Source organism: Colias eurytheme, chromosome 15 (genome assembly GCF_061535395.1).
Source record: "Colias eurytheme isolate Ceu_HAF_F1 chromosome 15, ilColEury1 Martin Lab GWU primary, whole genome shotgun sequence".
Taxonomy (NCBI): Eukaryota; Metazoa; Arthropoda; class Insecta; order Lepidoptera; family Pieridae; genus Colias; species Colias eurytheme.
Window position 1 is genome coordinate 8,594,590 of NC_142994.1, and position 18,922 is coordinate 8,613,511.

The following is an 18,922-nucleotide window of genomic DNA, read 5'->3' on the forward strand; positions in this document are numbered from 1 at the left end:
ACGTCTCTCTACATCACATTAATGAAGGTGAATTTTGAAAATTTTATGTGAGTATGATGTAAAATTTTATGAGAGGTATGTTCATTATCTATTCTTCCACCCTAAATCACTGAATTTTTATATGAAGACATGAGGAAGATCTGAAGTATATAATTATGAGTTTTAAAGTTAATTATTTACTATCACTATTATCCAACATATCGACCTACAGGGAATAGAACGATAAATGCTAATCACGATACTATGTTAAAGCGCTAGACTATCGAATCGAGTTCCGCATTTCTTTATTGGAACAAATTTTCTACAGTTGTAGTAACACAGCAGAAACATTAGCATGCAGCGGTGCGCGGACGCCGGAAACCGCGGGAACATTGCCGCGTACATCCAATATGGCCGCGGACCTACAATGAATCGATAATTAACGATAACCGATTTCATATTTCGAATCCATCGCACCTTAATAATCAAGATGTGATGTAACCTGGTCCATAAGGGGAAGGAAACCTTCCGAATGCGACGAGCATCCTTGGCTGACCATAAGGGTCCCGGCTCTTGCATTACCTGCCCACTGTGTACGCTTTGATGGGAGGTCGTTAAAGGTACGTTTGCCGTTTGCGCGTGATGCTTTTTTATTTCTGATTGTCTTGATTCTTTGAATCGCCTGTAATCGTTATTGTTTTACAATCGAGATTTAATGGGGTGCTCGGAATGCTTATTTGCATATAGTTACCGTGTGTGTAATGTGTGTTACGACTGTAATTTTGATATAATATGTACTTATATTATAACCGGTGTCTCATACATAACAATGAGCTGTACCTATAAATAAAGGATCAGAACAAACATTTATTGTTCAATTACTCTACCTTCAGTTTTAAAATTCCGTATTTTTGTTATCGTAAAAATATTTTAAGCGTAACATAAATACGTATTCTTCTACAATAGCCTTTATGGTATAAAATGGTGGAAGGTTCAAGGTATCTCTAATCAGTCGTATTCGCAGAATTGATGACAATTTGACAAAACTCTTTTTTCCGTTTTTTATTCCCGCTGTTAAGAGGATGAATGTGCAATGACGTACAGATCTCATTACTAAGGAAGTGTAAAGCATTTTTTCCATCTACCCCCAGCAACGCGCGACCAGATCACCCGCGGTTTGTCACGACTAGCAGTATCTCCAACGACTCGAAAATACCTCGATAACTACCGAATCCCACTTTTTATTAACAATACTGTTCCGCACCAGTAATCGGTGCATTGTTTTGCCTTATTTTAAAGATTATTTGAACTTTTCTTGTCGAAGACTGGCAACTTTTTCGATAGACTTCCAAGCTACTGCTATGCTCATTCGACTTTCTGGTTATTCGACGTGTTGATTTTCTCATAATGTTATCATTGCTCCGTTTAAAGTGAATAATTTGAAAAGTCAATTTAATTTTTAATCGCTCTATTCTAGCATGGACTCCCTTGAAGTCTCAATGTTTGAGATTTCACTGCTCTATGCACGAAAAAAGTCCTCACGTTGATGAAGCATAGGATGAGTGAAAGTTGTCAATTAATAATCTTTATTTTTTACTATCCCGAGTACGAGCCCTTTATTAGCTTGTTATAATATAAGGGAAAGAAGGGAAACTCCTATGGCTATAATCTAACGTGAATCTTTTATATCTTATAACATATAGCATATTATCAGCTGTTGAAGTGTTAAAAAAGTTTTTCTTTACACATGAATAAAAAATTATGTGTTGATGATTGATCGTTCGGATCAATCGAAACGTACGTTCTAATAATATTAGTACCTAGTTCCTAGTAAGTATAGTTAAAACCCAACCCAGTTGATGGACAAACTGCTAGATTTCCAAAGGTTGATCAATACCAGAAAGTACCTAGTTTAATAATTGTGTTAGGTCAAAAAAGTAGTCACGGAGGCAAGGCAGTGACGTATCTTCGTGACGTGGCGGGAGGGGGAGGGGGGAGGGCCAGAGGGCGCTGACCCTTGGACGCGCGCACCCGCTGTCCTGACAGTCACTATTTATTCTGCTTTTCCTAACATTCACTGGGATTTTTATTGACTTGATGCAATTGAACGTATCTCCAATCACCGCGGTTATGTCGCATATTATATAAACAGTTTGCAGTTGTTCTTTTATTTCTCGTTAGACAGTCTATCGACTCGACTAATTTTTAATTAAGTATATATGTATTTGTATTTTTCTATCATTACGAAGTGAATCTGCTACTCAAAAATTTGATTACAATATAAGTACCTAGTTACTACATATTACTACTACTTAGTAATACACTCCATAGTGTTCCGTAAGTTTCAATAAGTTCTTATGAAAAGCTATTTTTTTTAATACTTAACATGCCTAGCTACAAAAATGATAATGCCACATAGGTACAAGTACATAGCTCGATAGATTTGTCAACATGGTATTAATTAGTCATCGCCAATTAGGTGTTTCGTTCGGTTAGATCACAGGCGGCAGAGAGGATACAGGAAGGGAGTAATCAACATAACTAAAAATACCGTCCATTCGGTGCTCATCCGGTTTAGCCGTTAGATGGGACGGGAGCTCGCTTTGAAGAAAATCCGATAAATTAAAATGGCCCTTTTGTATCGCTGCTTTGATTGGCCTTTACGGTCTATTGAATTTGTCGTTGTAATTTTTTAATTTTAAAGTTATGGGTTTGATATGGTCTAATTATAAACGTTATCTAGAATAAGAAAGCTTTTAGTGTTAGAAATAATTAGCTTCAATATTATTTAAAACTAAATTATAATAGGTACTTATATAATTAACAACAGGATTAAGAGTCAATAAAAGTTCGCATAAAATATCACCGCAAGCAAAAATTTTAAAACGAAATAAACCACATTCACTGAAAAATAATTATTATCATACTGTACATATTAGAAGAGGGTTTGAGGTTAAATATCGAGATACACTCTTCCTCATACCTATCAAATACTATAAAAATTAAACAACCCAAATATACTTGAACGAAGATAGCGCAAATGTACACGTTTACACACAATTAGGCAGCTTATCGCTCTATTACAATGTGTAATAGTAACCGATAACACCGTCCTATCGAAAAAAGCGTACAATATTAATTATCTGAATGTAACGATTTACTCGACGGGACCACAGATCACATATTGAACTAGATGCAGCAAGCGCTGCAACTTGTATGACGTTCGAGCGTATCGTATTTTGTAGTCTCTAACTTTCAAGAGCAGTTATTTACTGAGATTTCTATTAATATTTAAGAGGACCTTCTTTACAACATTGAATATATTTTCTAAGGTATTTCGGTTGACATCACACCTGCTATTGTCATCCCGTCGAGATCAAACGAAAACTCTACATTTGAAGAGTTTTACGTCTGCACGTAAGTATGGATAGGTAACACAATATTATATCGATGCATATGCGTTATCTAGTTGAACATACACTCTATGTCTGAAACTGATGATTGATATTACAATTCCCGATGAGTGCGCGGCTAGCGTTCGCCGCTACATAATTATATAATTTCTATTATTTATATGCGAGGGCGGTGCGTCGCTTCGCATCGTAACTACACGGCTTCCTTCGACGGCTCTCTACGAAGAAATCTGTCGGTGCGTTCTCACTAAAGAGGATGTACGGCCCGCCACCCATGATTTAATTCACTAAAGTTCCTGTCGTGACTGAAGCTTTTCCTGAGACATAACGCACCCCGCTTCCTTTATGGTAAATTGTAATTGATATACGTGTCACCGGGCTACGTATTAACCTTGGTAAATCACTGAACAGGCTACGTTGTGACGTACTTTATGTGAATAACGTAAAATATGTTTTATAAATAAGATCAAAATGAACAAATCGTTAGAATAATAATTAAATAACCACATAACACTTTACCATATTTTGTTTGAAAGAAAAGCCAAAAGATAGAGCTGAAGATTTTAATTATTTTCTTGCTTGCTTGCTCTACCCCACTTTATTATTTCTACAAAAGATTTATTTACTAAACTAACGAACTATTGAGAACTGCGATTATGCCCTTTTTACATAAGCTCAATAGTTCCCAAAATATAATAAAATCTAAACTAGGTATATTTTAATTTTAAAACCTAAGGTTAAATAACACGTTCTCGTGACATCGTTATATTCAATTTATAATATCCGTCCTTTTGCTTGGGATTAACGATTATCGATTCCATAATGTTATTTATAATTCAAAATATTTTAATCGGATATTACTTCCAAATGATAAATATGCATTCATTAGTATATGAGTATGGGTTTGCAAATCCACAAAATTATGGTTGCGATTATACGAAAAACAGCTGAATCAATTTTCAACTATGTACTTTCATCTATTACGAACGATTTACTTTAGAGTATGAAAAAACTTAAGCTTTGAAAGCTCTTAATAATTTTTATATGAAACATCCCAAAAACTTCATAGGCATCACATACTTCAAGTTTTTATTGATATTCGCATTTTATTCTCCACAGAGGGCGTGTGACTGTAATGTGAAATCATCAGTAAAAAAGGAATACGTCTGGCCCATGCCATTCTAGTAAACTCGGGACATGATTCACACTGCAGTGTTCGGTTGTGAATAATAAGGAAATATGGAAATTATTCATTGTCTGTCATTCAGTGTTGTCAGTTTTAACCGCGATAGGAATGCATATCGAACATATTTTATTCATCTACCACAATATATCAACTGTGAAACAGTGTGGTGATATGACTGAAAATTTTCGTTTAAAAAATGAAAATGTGTAGACTAAAGATTTTGTATTAGCACGCTAGTTATTATGTCGAAACAGACACAATCTATTCATCCCAAGTGTTTTTCTACACCATTAACCGAGGAACTCACTAATTATGTAATTCGTGTTCGATTTTATAGGTTCTTTTTCTTTTCATTGTTTCTAATAAATTCGTTTATTATGAATTCTGTTCATCGTCCTGTATGATTTCCATTGTGGATTAATGTTATTTCAAACCACATATTGATGCTTATATTAAAAAGAAAAAATACACAAAACACAATTTATTATTAGTTAATCATTTATTTCTACAGAGTTATAAAATATGCATTTCATTGCGTGCGTTTCGAACGCAATTTATTAATATTAATTATTATTTAAGAATTCATTAAAAGTGAAAATGTGCGAGTAACACCAACTACGATGCGATTTTATATATTCTAAAAATATACAATGGACCAAGGACCTCTCAACTTTTCCGAAGTCGGTTAAAAATATAATGTTAGATGTTTACAAATGATTTTTGAATTGACATATCAGACATCCTATATTTATACAAATGAAATTTACATACTGTTTTACACATGTTCACATTTAAAACTTATTCGGTTATTAGCAACTAATTTTAAAGAAAAAAAGATAATAAGTTTATTGTAATGTTTTGACACCGTTTAAAAAGGAGCCAAAAATGTAAATATATAAATATGCTATTAGGAGGTGATAAAAGAACAATAAAAACGATCACTAATGTGTTTATAACTAATTTTGTATACGAATGTGTATAATTAGTAATTAGTTTACATAAGAAATGACAACGTTGTATTAATTAATGAATATTCAAATTTATCAGATAAGTTAAACATTTTATTAATGAATAAAAACATAATTACATTGATATGTTATGATTTAAATCACTAAACTAAACATATTCCTTTACATAGGATATCTTATTCGTATGGAAATTTTGTGGTATTTGTAGCTTTATGTTTTGCGATCCAACTAAGAATAGGAACGTCAATCACCTATACTTTTGTGTCAGAAGTCACTTAAATAAAGAAATAATCATCAAAATCGGATCACCCAGTCGAAAGTTCTGAGGTAAGAAACCCAAAATCAGATCGAATTGAGAACGTCCACAGATTTATTTAGAAATGCGGTTTGTATATCTATTAAAATTTATTTTATTTCGCCTGACTCTAAAAATATAAACTTACTGCTTTACTGAAAATATTTGTTTGAAGTAACAGCTGTGACGTCACAATATGACAATATGGTGATCCTATTCTTAGCTAGAGCGCATAATTCGTAGAGCCTTGGACATTCAAAAAATAATTACATGCAATAATTTAAAATAAAGTATTGTCTAGTAAAATTTGACTCGGACGAAATTACTTCTACATTAACTATTAAAAGGTAAGTGTGAGCAAGTTTTACATCTACCTATATATTACGTCTAATTTATTGTATAAGGCAATACTTATCAGTGAATATTGACTAGACAAATGGAAATATATATAGAAACATAATAGTGAGCGTCATTTTACGAGAACATCGGATGCAAAAACTTAAAAAAGTGATATTTTTGGATCGTTTTAGGTGCACCTAATTGGGAAAATGCATAGAGAATGTAATGAAAAACAGATACCGAATCATTATTGTGGGGTGAACTCTAAATACTTCTATAGCGAATTATTTTTAGGTTTAGATAACCTAAAAATAATGCTGTCAAAGTGACAGTTGAGTGTTCTATGTGAAAAAATTACACCGAATATGATGCCCTACATTATTTTATATCTTCTCCACAATGGAAAGAAAGATCCATTAATGTATATTAAATTTAAATGCTATGTATATTAGATTATACATCAATACCTGAAACTTCGTGAATAGATATACTCAAAGTAAGAATGACACTCACTGCCTAAATAAAAAGTGCGTGCACTACAGGCCTCAACGCATAGAAAATAAAAAAAGACGGGTTGCACTCCGGGAGTGCCGGCAGAAGTGAAAACTTGATTATTAACGTTGAGCATGTTTGATATTTTGGAATGATATCCGTCTTACGCTTTTTCGATCAGGTCACGTGTCCTGACGCGAGTTTAAGATTTTATACCCATTACAGAAAAATTGCTCAACGCCGCTAAAGAAGTTTTCACTTCAAAACTTCTCTATCACTATGACGTGATTTTTCACATTTTGCCCGGTTTTCGAATTACCATTCTGGAGCATGTACTTTGTACAAGGTATAACTTTAAACAAATCCTAGTCTGTACGTACATGTTTGACAAAAATAAATAATACAATATAAGATTTTTTTGATTAAAATGCAAATCTTTATGTACCATTTATTGATTGTGAGTAGGTATGAAAATAGAGGATACTTTTCTTATATACCATTGAATAAATAAATGTTTACATAATGCGTAATTTCCTCTGATCGGTTCTATTATCGGGCGAAAACGAACGAACGCAGAAGTTCCCTGTAACTCTTTTCTATAAGCCTTTTTATTAAATTTTGCGGACAAAATAGAAATTGTAAATGCAGGCTTTTGTAACATACTGGTGTATGCAGCATGACGTACTTTTCGTGAAGAAATATAATTCTGATACCAAAATAAAGCAAGAAATGTACTTAAATGCGTCTTTAAATGAAATGCCAGTAAATGCTGAGAAGTGCAAATTGAATTACACGTAGAATAAACGCACTTTTGATGTTGTTATATGTAGATCTCCGTCGAAGAACTTTGTTTCAATAACGACGTTTCCACTGAAAATAAAATTCATAAATTTAGTAATAGTTTCCAACAACAGCATTTTATAAAATTTGGAATATTTATTTATCATGTATAACACTTTAATGTGCATGAATTCAAATACATATGACATCTATACTAATATTATAAAGCTGAAGAGTATGTTTGAACAAGTTTATCTCATGAACCATTGAATTTTCAAATCGGACCAGTAGGGTCCGATTTGAAAATTTGAAAATTCATTCGGTGTTACATAGCCCATTTATCGACTAAGGCAGGTAAAAACTCAGGGCACAACTAGTAACACAATATGAGCAAGGAATTCTAATATGGTTATAGGCTACCTTTCTTGATAAATGGGCTATCTAACACCAAAATAATTTTTCAAATTGGACCAGCAGTTGCATGCGTTATTTAATAAGCGCGTTCAAACAAACAAACTCTTCAGCTTTCTAATATTAGTATAGATTAATAACTAATGAAAAAAAACTTACTTCAAAACATTAGCCGGCATCATTTGCGACTCCGGCGCAGATTCGATAATCGACTGCCAAGTATTAGTTGAGTTTGGTATTACATAGCCAAACTCAAAGAACCATTCTTCTAAACAACGCCCTTTGAAGAGTACTTTCTGGAATACAAATTCACATTTAAGCAGAAAATATCATAACATGATATTATTTTAACTCAAAAAAGTTAAATAAGTAAGTTAAGGTTGATGTTCCGACCGTCCCTCCATACATTTTTGATTACCTCTAAACACTTAACACAGACACTGTTTCTTTAAAACTAATCATTTTATCACTTCTCTATAATGAAATGTGTGCGCGTTCGACCTTTTTAATCAATAATTTACAATATTTACTTAGAAAAACAACAGTAAAATACCGGAAAAATTTGACACTTCTACAGTAGTGTGCGTGACTTTTGCCAAGCGAAACACGACATAAAGCACGACATCTAGCGCATAGACTATATACTTATTACAGATCTAGCGCGTCAATGTCTAAACGAAAGGCGATGTTTAGACATTGACGCGCTAGATGTCGTGCATTCGCGTTCGTTATCTTATGCATAATGAGCATAATTCTAATAAATCAAAGTTCTGTGTAAAAATTGAGTAATTTCATTTCCAATCGTTCAAAGAAAATAACAATAAAATAAAATAAAACTAATGACCTTAGAAACTATGTTTTTTTTTATTTATTACTCATTATTGTTCGTCCGTCGTAGGTCTGTAAACTGTATTGTACACTGAAGGTAAATGGTACTGTAGGTACTTTAGTTCGGCGTCGTCGCTCGTCGGCTTGATATAAAATTACATTCTTGATTTCATTGACACGCGCTATGATTTGCGCGCGGAATTTCTTGTGTTGTGAATTTATTTTTGTATGCTATGCATTTTAATTGATTCAAATTGCAATGTTTCTCTAGTATGCATTTGAGACTATATTGTAAATTGTAATAATTGATCGTGGGTATAGTAATTAATTATTCTAATAACGCAATTAGTAATATATGTATTTTCGGTGGGATTCAAAACAAAAAATTGGCCCGTGATTTTTATGAAATTTCACCACATTGCAAATCACATCAATCATAGTTCAATGTTCATACACATGTATGACGAAAGTGATTAGTATTGTGGCTAACATTGACTCATCAGTTCATCACTGAAACCAGTGATAAATCAGTACCTATATCATATTGTGTTTGAATATTTTTAAACAATGATATAAGTATACAATTATTATAAATCGGTAAACTATCAAAGTAATCACAAACTTGCAAACATTGGTAAAATGTCCAGTAGTTTATGAGCCTATTCATTACAATCAAACAAACAAACAAAGTTTTCCTCTTTATAATATTAGTGTAGACAAACACTATGAATACGATCACGAATGCAAATTCGGGGATTTTCTAATTATTGCTAAATAATAATTGAATTCGTTTTGAAATACTCTATAATTTTTAGTGTATAAATAGACATTTATAATGTGGTGCTCATTTTTTTTGTACTGCTAACGCTATTGTAGGTACCTATTTTCGTTTCGTTATTTCAAGTGAACACGGCCATACAATTTTGTCACGAGCCGCCTATGATTGTAGGTACTTTTGTTAGGCTCCTTCGTCGTCCGCGTCGGCTCGAAAGTTCTTGATTTCATTGTCACGCGCTATGATTTGCGCGCGGATTTTCTTGTGTTGTGAATTTATTTTTGTATTATTATTATTTTTTATTTTTTTTTTTATTTTATTGATTCAAATAAAATATTTCACTAGTATGCATTTGAGACTATATTGTATTATGTATAATTTATCGTAGGTATAGTTATTCTTATAACGCAGTTATATTTTCGGTGGGACAATTTGACCCGTGATTTTTCTGAAATATCACCACGTTGCAAATCACATCAATCATACACACGTATGACGAAAGTATAGTGGCTATAATTGACTCATCAGTTCATCACTGAAACCAGTGATAAATCAGTAGGTATATCATATTTTATTGTGTTTGAATATTTTTTAAACAACGATATATACAATATTATTATAAATCGGTAAACTACCAAAGTACTTCCGAATTTTCAGACAGACAAACAAGTAGTTTGAACACGCAGTTTTCTTATACTAGTAGCAAAAATCAAAACCATAATATTATGTTTACCTACTATATTTTACTAAAAGTCGAGTGCGTCGAAATCGTAAATAATAATATGTTTTTCACCTTCCTGGTTATTTTCCCATAGTAAATAGTGTTTTAGGTTTGTTGTTGTAGGTAGGAATAATAATAATTATTCTTACATGTTGGTTATGAAATGTATATTGAAATAATTTACTTTTACAAATCATTAGTGATATTAGTTTTGAGTGAAAATGCTTGGATCAGCATAATATTATATGGTACTTCAAATACATGTTTTGATAAAAAAAACAATAGTGTAATAAAATAAAACTGCGTTTTATTGTAATCAATGTTGACAATTTTAAATTCCAAAATTATTGATCAATAAAATAGTTTACACCAACAAATATAACTTTTATTTTTATAACAATCGTTCATAATATAAACCGTAGCAGGTGGCGTTTTGAAGTTCTGTCTACTCATACAGAAAAATGGAAAACTTGTTTTTTTTGTAAACAATTTATTACTCATGTTGTTTGGCAACTCGAAGCGTGGTCGTCCGTCGTAGGTACTTTTGTTCGGCGTCGCGTCGTCGTCCGCGTCGGCTTGATATAAAACATTCTTGATTTCATTGACACGCGCTATGATTTGCGCGCGGAATTTCTTGTGTTGTGAATTTATTTTTGTATGCTATGCATTTTAATTGAATCAAATTGCAATATTTCTCTAGTATGCATTTGAGACTATATTGTAATAATTGATCGTGGGTAGGTATAGTAATTAATTATTCTAATACCGCAATTATATTTTCGGTGGGATTCAAAACAAAAAATTGGCCCGTGATTTTTATGAAATTTCACCACATTGCAAATTATATATTATACAATTACAATTACAATTATTATAAATCGGTAAACTATCAAAGTAATTACAAACTTGCAAAATATGCTTTTCCGAATTTTCAGACAGACACACAATTTTATTAGTTTGTTTTAGCAAAGTAGGTACCTATACCTATACGCTTACGTCGCGCGTCGCGTCGTCGAAAACGGTGCGCCCAGAAACAAACATAGGTACCTAATTCAGTTACAATCCTTTTTTTGTTCCGTAATTTATTGTATTTATTCTAATACGATTTTTTTTATTCGTCGGCCAGTTCTACTAGGTATAAAAAGATAAAATTGAAATATAATTATTGTAGCGACAGCCATATTATGTTACTATGTTTTCGTAAATATGTTTTTCACCTTCCTGGTTATTTTCACATAATCTTATCTTCTTATATATAAAAATGAATCGCAAAATGTGTTGGTAAGCGCATAACTCGAGAACGGCTGAACCGATTTCGATAATTCTTTTTTTATTATATTCCTTGAAGTACGAGGATGGTTCTTATGTAGAGAAAACGTAAACATGTACCACGGGCGAAGCCGGGGCGGACCGCTAGTCTTATATATAAAAATGAATCGCAAAATGTGTTGGTAAGCGCATAACTCGAGAACGGCTGAACCGATTTCGATAATTCTTTTTTTATTATATCCCTTGAAGTACGAGGATGGTTCTTATAGCTAGAGAGCTAGTTAGTTTAGTTTTAGTGCAGTGGCAGTGTAAATGTTGTTGTTGAGGTTATGTAAATTTAACACTTTAGTTAACTACCAAGATATAAAGAAATGAGGATAGGACACAATAACTATTGGTTGAGGTATTTATAAACTCATAATATACTTTAAAAAAAATCACGTTTTAATAAATTTCTAGAATTAAATTAGAACAGCTGATTCAAAATAGCCTAAAAAATCTTAATAATAATAATTACGCTTCACAGCAAGAAGAAATGTACCATATGTACCCGCACAAAGTCGATATTGTGTTGCCTACCGTTCGACTCAATGGCTAGGGTTGTAACTACCTTTAATAATTATTACCAAACTAATAAACCGAGTGATGCGAAATAACCATAATTCTTTTAGAGTTTGATAAAATGATCAGGCAGGTATTTTCTTTAATCCTCTGAATTCTCGGTTACTAAATTGTATCGTTGAAATTATTCTTAATCGCGTAAATTTAATAAATAATCATATGGAAAACACTTTTCATTTGTTTTTTTACTTTCACGCCCAACTACTATACAATAATTACGTTGTTTCGGTATTTTGACGAGAAAACGCAGGAAACATCCGTTGTATCATTTTAGATAGATTGTATATTTTGTATCTGTAGAATTGAAATCAAAGCTATGTATATGTTGTCTCCATTCTTTTCTTATCGGATTGTTGATCCCAATGCGAATGCGTCACTTAAATTTTATAAAAGACAATTAAGAACATCAAAAATAAAGTGATACGTAAATATTTCACAGTGCAATATATTATGTAATTAATAATAATTATATATTTATGAAAAAATAATTACATCAGATTTAATAATAGCAATTGTTTTGAATGTACATAATATGAATAAATGATTACATCATAATAGTAATAATCACAATTGTTTTATTTCCCATTTGTTGCAACCCTAGCATATTTTCATGTAGCAGCAGAAGTACCTACACTGGCGGCGCGGTGGCATCGTGCGACATCAAAGGCATTGCCTTACTAGGTAAGTTTATAATGACTCATTTCTTTTATTATATAATTTACGTTTTACTTTTACAGAATCCGATTCAATGGATTATGAAGACGAGTCACACAACGCCATACGATAGTGATGATGAATGAACATTTCAATAAATGCATGCGTGTTTTTTTATGTTGTTTTGTAATTGTTAATTGTTTCTTAAATAAAGAAATAAACTAAATATTTAAATGATGATTTGTTATTTGCAACACAACTTTATATTTGAGATTCTTTACAAATGTATATTTAGTTTTGTATCATCAAATTTATAAATTTTATTCCATAGTTTTCAAAATTAAATGTAAATGACCATAAAAACATTAATAAAGTAAATCATTGATGTAAGGTCAGGGAACGTAATACATATATACATCTGACCATGTAGAAGCTAAGTCTTGTTGACTGCTGAAGTCTGTAAAGTTTTGTTGTCTGCTGAAGTCTGTACGCAATGAAAATGTCTGCCGTTTCGAAAATAAGTTTTTAAGACCTAATAAATAAAATATATGAATGGCAGATCTGGTCAAATACTTTCAAAATTGTATTTTTTTCAGCACTTTCATAAGTGTCTGCCAGAATGTTATCCGCGTGATAATGGTCTGCCATTGTTATTTTCCGATAGTAATAATAATCTATTTTCAAATATCAAAATGGCAGACGTGGTCAAATGGTTTCAAAGTTCGCCAAAAATTTCCACCTGTCTTACCTAAGCGCGCGCCCCGTCCACCACTCTGGGCTTAGTGACTCCTCATCTCATGTATAGTAGGTATAGGGGAATCAACACACAAAAATCCAGGTCTGGTCAAATACATACAGGTAGCTTTGCGCTAGCTCTCTAGCTATTACTTCTTATGGAGAGAAAACGTAAACATGTACCACGGGCGAAGCCGGGGCGGACCGCTAGTAAATAATAAAATAATAAATAGTGTATTAGATTTGTTATTGTATCTTGTATACCTACGAATAATTATTCTTACGTCTTGTTGGGAAATGTTCAAATACCTACCTATTGAAATAATTTACTGTTACAAATCATTAGTGTTATTAGTTTTGAGTGAATAGGCATGGATCAGAAATTCAGAATATAATATGCTACTAACTACTCAAATACATACATGTTTACACAACAAACACCACTGACCTCTATAACTATAAGTTACAGAGGTCAGTGACCGTCAGTGACAAACACTATGGATACCTACGCTCGCGAATGCAAATTCGGTGATTTACTAATTATTGATACCTAGTCATTGAATTCGTTTTGAAATAGCCTGTACTTTGTAATTTTTAGTGTTATAGACATTTATAAAATGTGGTGCTCATTTTTTTTTGTAATAAATTATCCTGCTACGCTATTGTATTTTCGTTGTTTTATTTCAAGTGAACACCCATACAATTTTGTCACGAGCCGCCTCTGGCCTCTGGGTGAAATCAACCAGTCAAATGATTTTTGCTCTAATTGTATTTTGGTAGTAGTTTGTTTAGAATTTACATTACCATTGTTTAATTTTTATTTTGTATTTGCAGTAAAATAAAAAGATCAAAAACTTCATTAGGTATATTGTACGACACCTCACTCTGAATCGCGCTAGCGAAATTTTTTCGATACAGAGCACATATACAACTTTCGGACAATCTTCATTGAGGCCGGCCGGCAAATCGAGTATGTCGAAAAACTTCACTTATTCGATGGAGGTATTCTACCTTCCTTCCTCCACAGTTGTGGGACCCCGACGTGCATTGAACACGCAGCTTTCTGATACTAGTAGCTAAAATCAAAACCACAGATATGTCTGTGATCAAAACCATAATAATATTTTTACCTATTATTTTACTAAAAGTCGAGTGCATCGAAATCGTAAATATGTTTTTCACCTTCCTGGTTTTTTTTCCATAGTAAATAGTGTTTTTGATTTGTTGTTGTATGAATAATTATTCGTACTTGTTGGTTATGAAATGTATATTGAAATAATTTACTTTTACAAATCATTAGTGATATTAGTTTTGAGTGAAAATGCTTGGATCAGCATAATATCATATTTGCTACTTCAAATACATGTTTTGATAAAAAAAAAACAATAGTGTAATGTAGGTAATAAAATAAAACTGCGTTTTATTGTAGGTAATCAATTTTGACATTATTTATTTCCCAAAATTACAATAAAATAGTTTACGCCAACAAATATAACTTTTATTTTTATAACAATCCTACTTCCTACTAATGCGAAAGTTTGTGAGGATGTGTATGTGTGTGTTTCACGCAAATACTACTGAACCGATTACAATGAAATTTAGCACACATATAGAACGTAACTTGGACACATTGAATAGGTTTTATCCCGGAAACCCCACGGGAACGGGAACTATACGGGTTTTTTTTTGAAAATGCGGGCGGAAAGCTAATCGTTCATAATAATATAAACCGTAGCAGGTGGCGTTTTGAAGTTTTGTCTACCCATACAGAAAAATGAAAACCACAGGAGATTGCCCAAGTGACTATGGCACTTGGTATCGCAATCAAACTTATTGTGTCAAGATGAAATATAGCTCAATTTAAAGCTTGATGTTAGTACTTTTAGATATGATTAAAGTTTTTATGTAAATAAGCCGCAGTTCGCGACAATAAAAATAAAACAATAGTTTTATTCAACACTTCAAAAAACTACTTAATCGAGTTTAAACTAACGATGAACGTTAAGTTTTACATTTATTACATAGGTAATATTTTAATTTACAAGACAAATGTGAAAAGTAAATCGTAATTTAAACATTATTTCAAAATAACATCGAACAATGCGTCGAACACATTCATTTGACATTTCAAATAGAAACTATGACATATGACGTTTGCATGCAAGAGAGATAGATATAGGTATGTGTCAAAACAAAACTTTTACTTTTATTTCTATTTATTCGGTATAATTACAACTTAATAGTGATAAATATGATCATTATAAATACAAATAGGAATTAACAATATCACGAACACGTGACACAACTAGTATTTTACCGATTCCATACGTAGTCATACATGTTTCAAAAGAAAAACTTTTACTTTTACTATTATTTCAATTTATCCGGTTTAATTAAGACTTAATATTGATACATATGATCATTATAAATACAAATAGGAATTAACAATATAACGAATACGTGGCACAACTAAAATTTTACCGATACCACCCGTGGTCATTCTCCTTTGTGGGTCATTTGTAACAGGATGGCGGTTCTACAGCGAAAAAAGAAAAATGATGGTCAGAACGCTGATACCGGATACCTTAAGATACTGTAATATAAAATATTACTAGATTAGATAAAATATTATAGGTAGTATCTTCACCGTGTGTGACGCGCTTTACATTCACGCCATCTAGAGTTAAATCTTTATCATTTTTGTATACGTCTGTGTGTGTAAACGACCCTGTATGCAATGACAGATGTTAAAACGCATAATTTTACCGAATTGGGTGGATTTTAAGGCAATGATATAACATATTTCAATAAAATATAATATTCAGTAACCGCCATGACTATTCCTAGGTTTGATGACTATTCCAATTACGCAAAAACTCAAATAAACTAGAAATGTAGAATTCAGCGCCATCTAGCGGGATATTGGCTGGGAACAGATCGTAGCAATCACCTTAAATACAATTTTCTAATTACCAATTTAACAAATTACATAGCATTTCTGGCAAACAAAAAATATTATGAATAGTAGAAGAAATGGACTTTTAAATTGTTTTATTACAATTACAATCAATAAATCCTAAATAGCAAAGGTGAAATACTAATAATAAAAAGTAAAAAAACTAAAACCCAACTATGACAAGAAACGGCGCTGAAAAAGTATAAGACAAGATTTTCAGAATACTGAACTGAACAAAGTTGCTAATGTAGTTGCAAGTAAATGGACACAGTAGACTCTACCAAGATGCCTTCGTTGTAAATTGACAATAATGTCATACAATACTATTCTGAAGTATGCAATATTCCATTATGTAGAGATAAATTTTCATGTTTTGAAAACCACAGTCACACGTTGTCAAAGTGCTATGGTAGATAGGTATATGTAACGTGTGACTACGTCTATTCTAACGCACAGAAAAATGACTAACCTGTTCCAGCCGAAACCTTTCCATACTCTCTATAGAGCTGAAGTTCATCTCTCGAGACACAACTCGACACTTCAATATGCGCTTGGGGACGCGCGCCTCGTGTTCCATGTCGGGACAGGACATGTCTTCATTGTGCTGCCAGAGGATTTTACCTGAAATGATAAAAATATTTTTTAGTTTTATAAATTTACTAGCTTTCCGCCCGCGGCTTCGCCCGCGTTTTCAAAGGAAAACCCGCATAGTTCCCGTTCCCGTGGGATTTCCGGGATAAAACCTATCCTATGTGTTAATCCAAGTTACCCTCTATATGTGTGCTAAATTTCATTGTAATCGGTTCAGTAGTTTTTGCGTGAAAGAGTAACAAACATCCATACAAACTTTCACATTTATAATATTAATAGGATAAATTTTTACTATAAAAAATTGTTCCTTGTGTTGGATACCAACTGCATCCATCACCTTACAGTGGCGTTCTCAAATAGAGCCCTGTGATAGATTTTTTTCTATTCTTAGAAATTTTTCAAATGATAAAATTAGCTGTGATAACAGAATTTCATCAACCAGGTTTCAGGGGGGTCATGTTCCTGTAAGAATTCTTTATTTGGTAAAGAATTTAAAAAATCAACACAATACATAATTTTAGTGTTCCAATTTTATTTAAAAAAAAATAATTTTGTAATCCTTGGTCTAAAATGTACATATTAAAGTCTCCCTGGCTTAACTTAATTAAGAAATGAAGATTGTATATTGATATTTCAATATACAATCTTCATTTATTCAGTTATTCAATTTGAAAAAATACTTAAATATGTATTACCTGTGTCTGCATCCCGGAGATTCATCCAATTACTGATTATAAAATATTAAGGCATTCTCAATTTTTATAACTATTCAGTACAAAATATATACATGAAGAAATAAAAAAATGTTGTTTGGTTTTATGAAACCACGGTAAAAGTGAAACTTTCCAAACACTGCTTTATACCTACTCGGCAGCCGACCGTCACGCGACATGCGCTACACAGACCAAGTTTGAGACGATGTAATAAAAGTTTCACTTTAAAAACTTTTCAATCTTTGATAAAACTAATCAGTTCAATAAAGAATACGACAATTACGTAAAAAATTATACCTATGAAAAGGCCAAAAGACAGACAATTAATAAATTTTTGGGTAAAACTGTACATACTTTATCGGATGTTGAGTTGATAGGTTTAATTTCTTTGTGGTTAATAGCTATTGTCCTGTGAAACCTAAATCTGAAATTACTCCTCTCTACTCTACAACATCTTCAATATCAGCTTGAAGTTGTATAAATTTGCTTATATTCTTAATTTTCCCTTGTGTTATGGAACATCTTTACAATCAATTAAATTACCAACAGGCTTGTAATTGTTTCCATATGCTCTAATGTAACAGTTTATGACTTTAAGTACCTGCTTGATATAACTGTAAAAACTTTTTGAAAAATGTTTTAATTAATAGATTTCAAAAGGATACATTTGAAAGCCATTGAGAATGGTGACAACACGGTCTTGTTTGCTTTCCTCTGCGGGTAAAACCTCCGTCATTGTGTACACTGATAAAATGTGTTGCTTGAACCCACGGACTTCGAAATGTGATTCAATAAAAAAGTTATTAAAGAATCATAAATTTGTACAGTTCAGTATATATTTACTATAACACATATAATTTACTACATTAATGTCAAACTAAAACCTTAGTTAAGATGAAAAATACATTTAAAAAAATGCTAAAGATGAGCTAACGCATTACTTTGATATATGACAAATGACAATCTTGAAATTGAATTATTTTCAATTTGACAATTTAGTATTTAAATGACACAAATGACAATAATTCTAATGTTATCATCGTAAAATAATTGAAATGTATTATTTAATAATTATTATTGTACCAGTTGAAATAGACTTTATATGCTATTGATAATTTTTTTGTAATTTTATAAATACCTTTTAAGTGCGAAAATAAAAGCACAATAACACAAATAATTTGATTACAAACTGTCAA

At 32.0% G+C, this 18,922-nt stretch overlaps 2 protein-coding genes across 3 annotated transcripts in view; one reads left to right on the top strand and one right to left on the bottom strand.

The window, feature by feature from the left end:
* The first annotated feature begins 327 nt into the window (after positions 1-327).
* The window catches only part of Ube3a (ubiquitin protein ligase E3A), a 32,048-nt gene continuing 13,453 nt past the window's right edge, over positions 328-18,922 (top strand). For both annotated transcript variants that reach the window (XM_090109990.1, XM_090109994.1), the window contains exon 1: positions 328-599. The gene's annotated coding sequence lies outside the window, so the exon portion shown is untranslated. The remainder of the gene's footprint in view (positions 600-18,922) is intronic.
* PrBP (Prenyl-binding protein) lies at positions 5,982-18,673 on the bottom strand. The gene is made up of 5 exons (XM_090109995.1): positions 18,392-18,673; positions 17,709-17,740; positions 16,892-17,043; positions 8,023-8,159; positions 5,982-7,542 (listed from the first exon to the last, which is right to left on the bottom strand). The coding sequence occupies exons 1-5, from the start codon at positions 18,460-18,462 to the stop codon at positions 7,461-7,463; spliced, it is 474 nt and encodes a 157-aa protein (XP_089966121.1). The 5' UTR covers positions 18,463-18,673; the 3' UTR covers positions 5,982-7,460.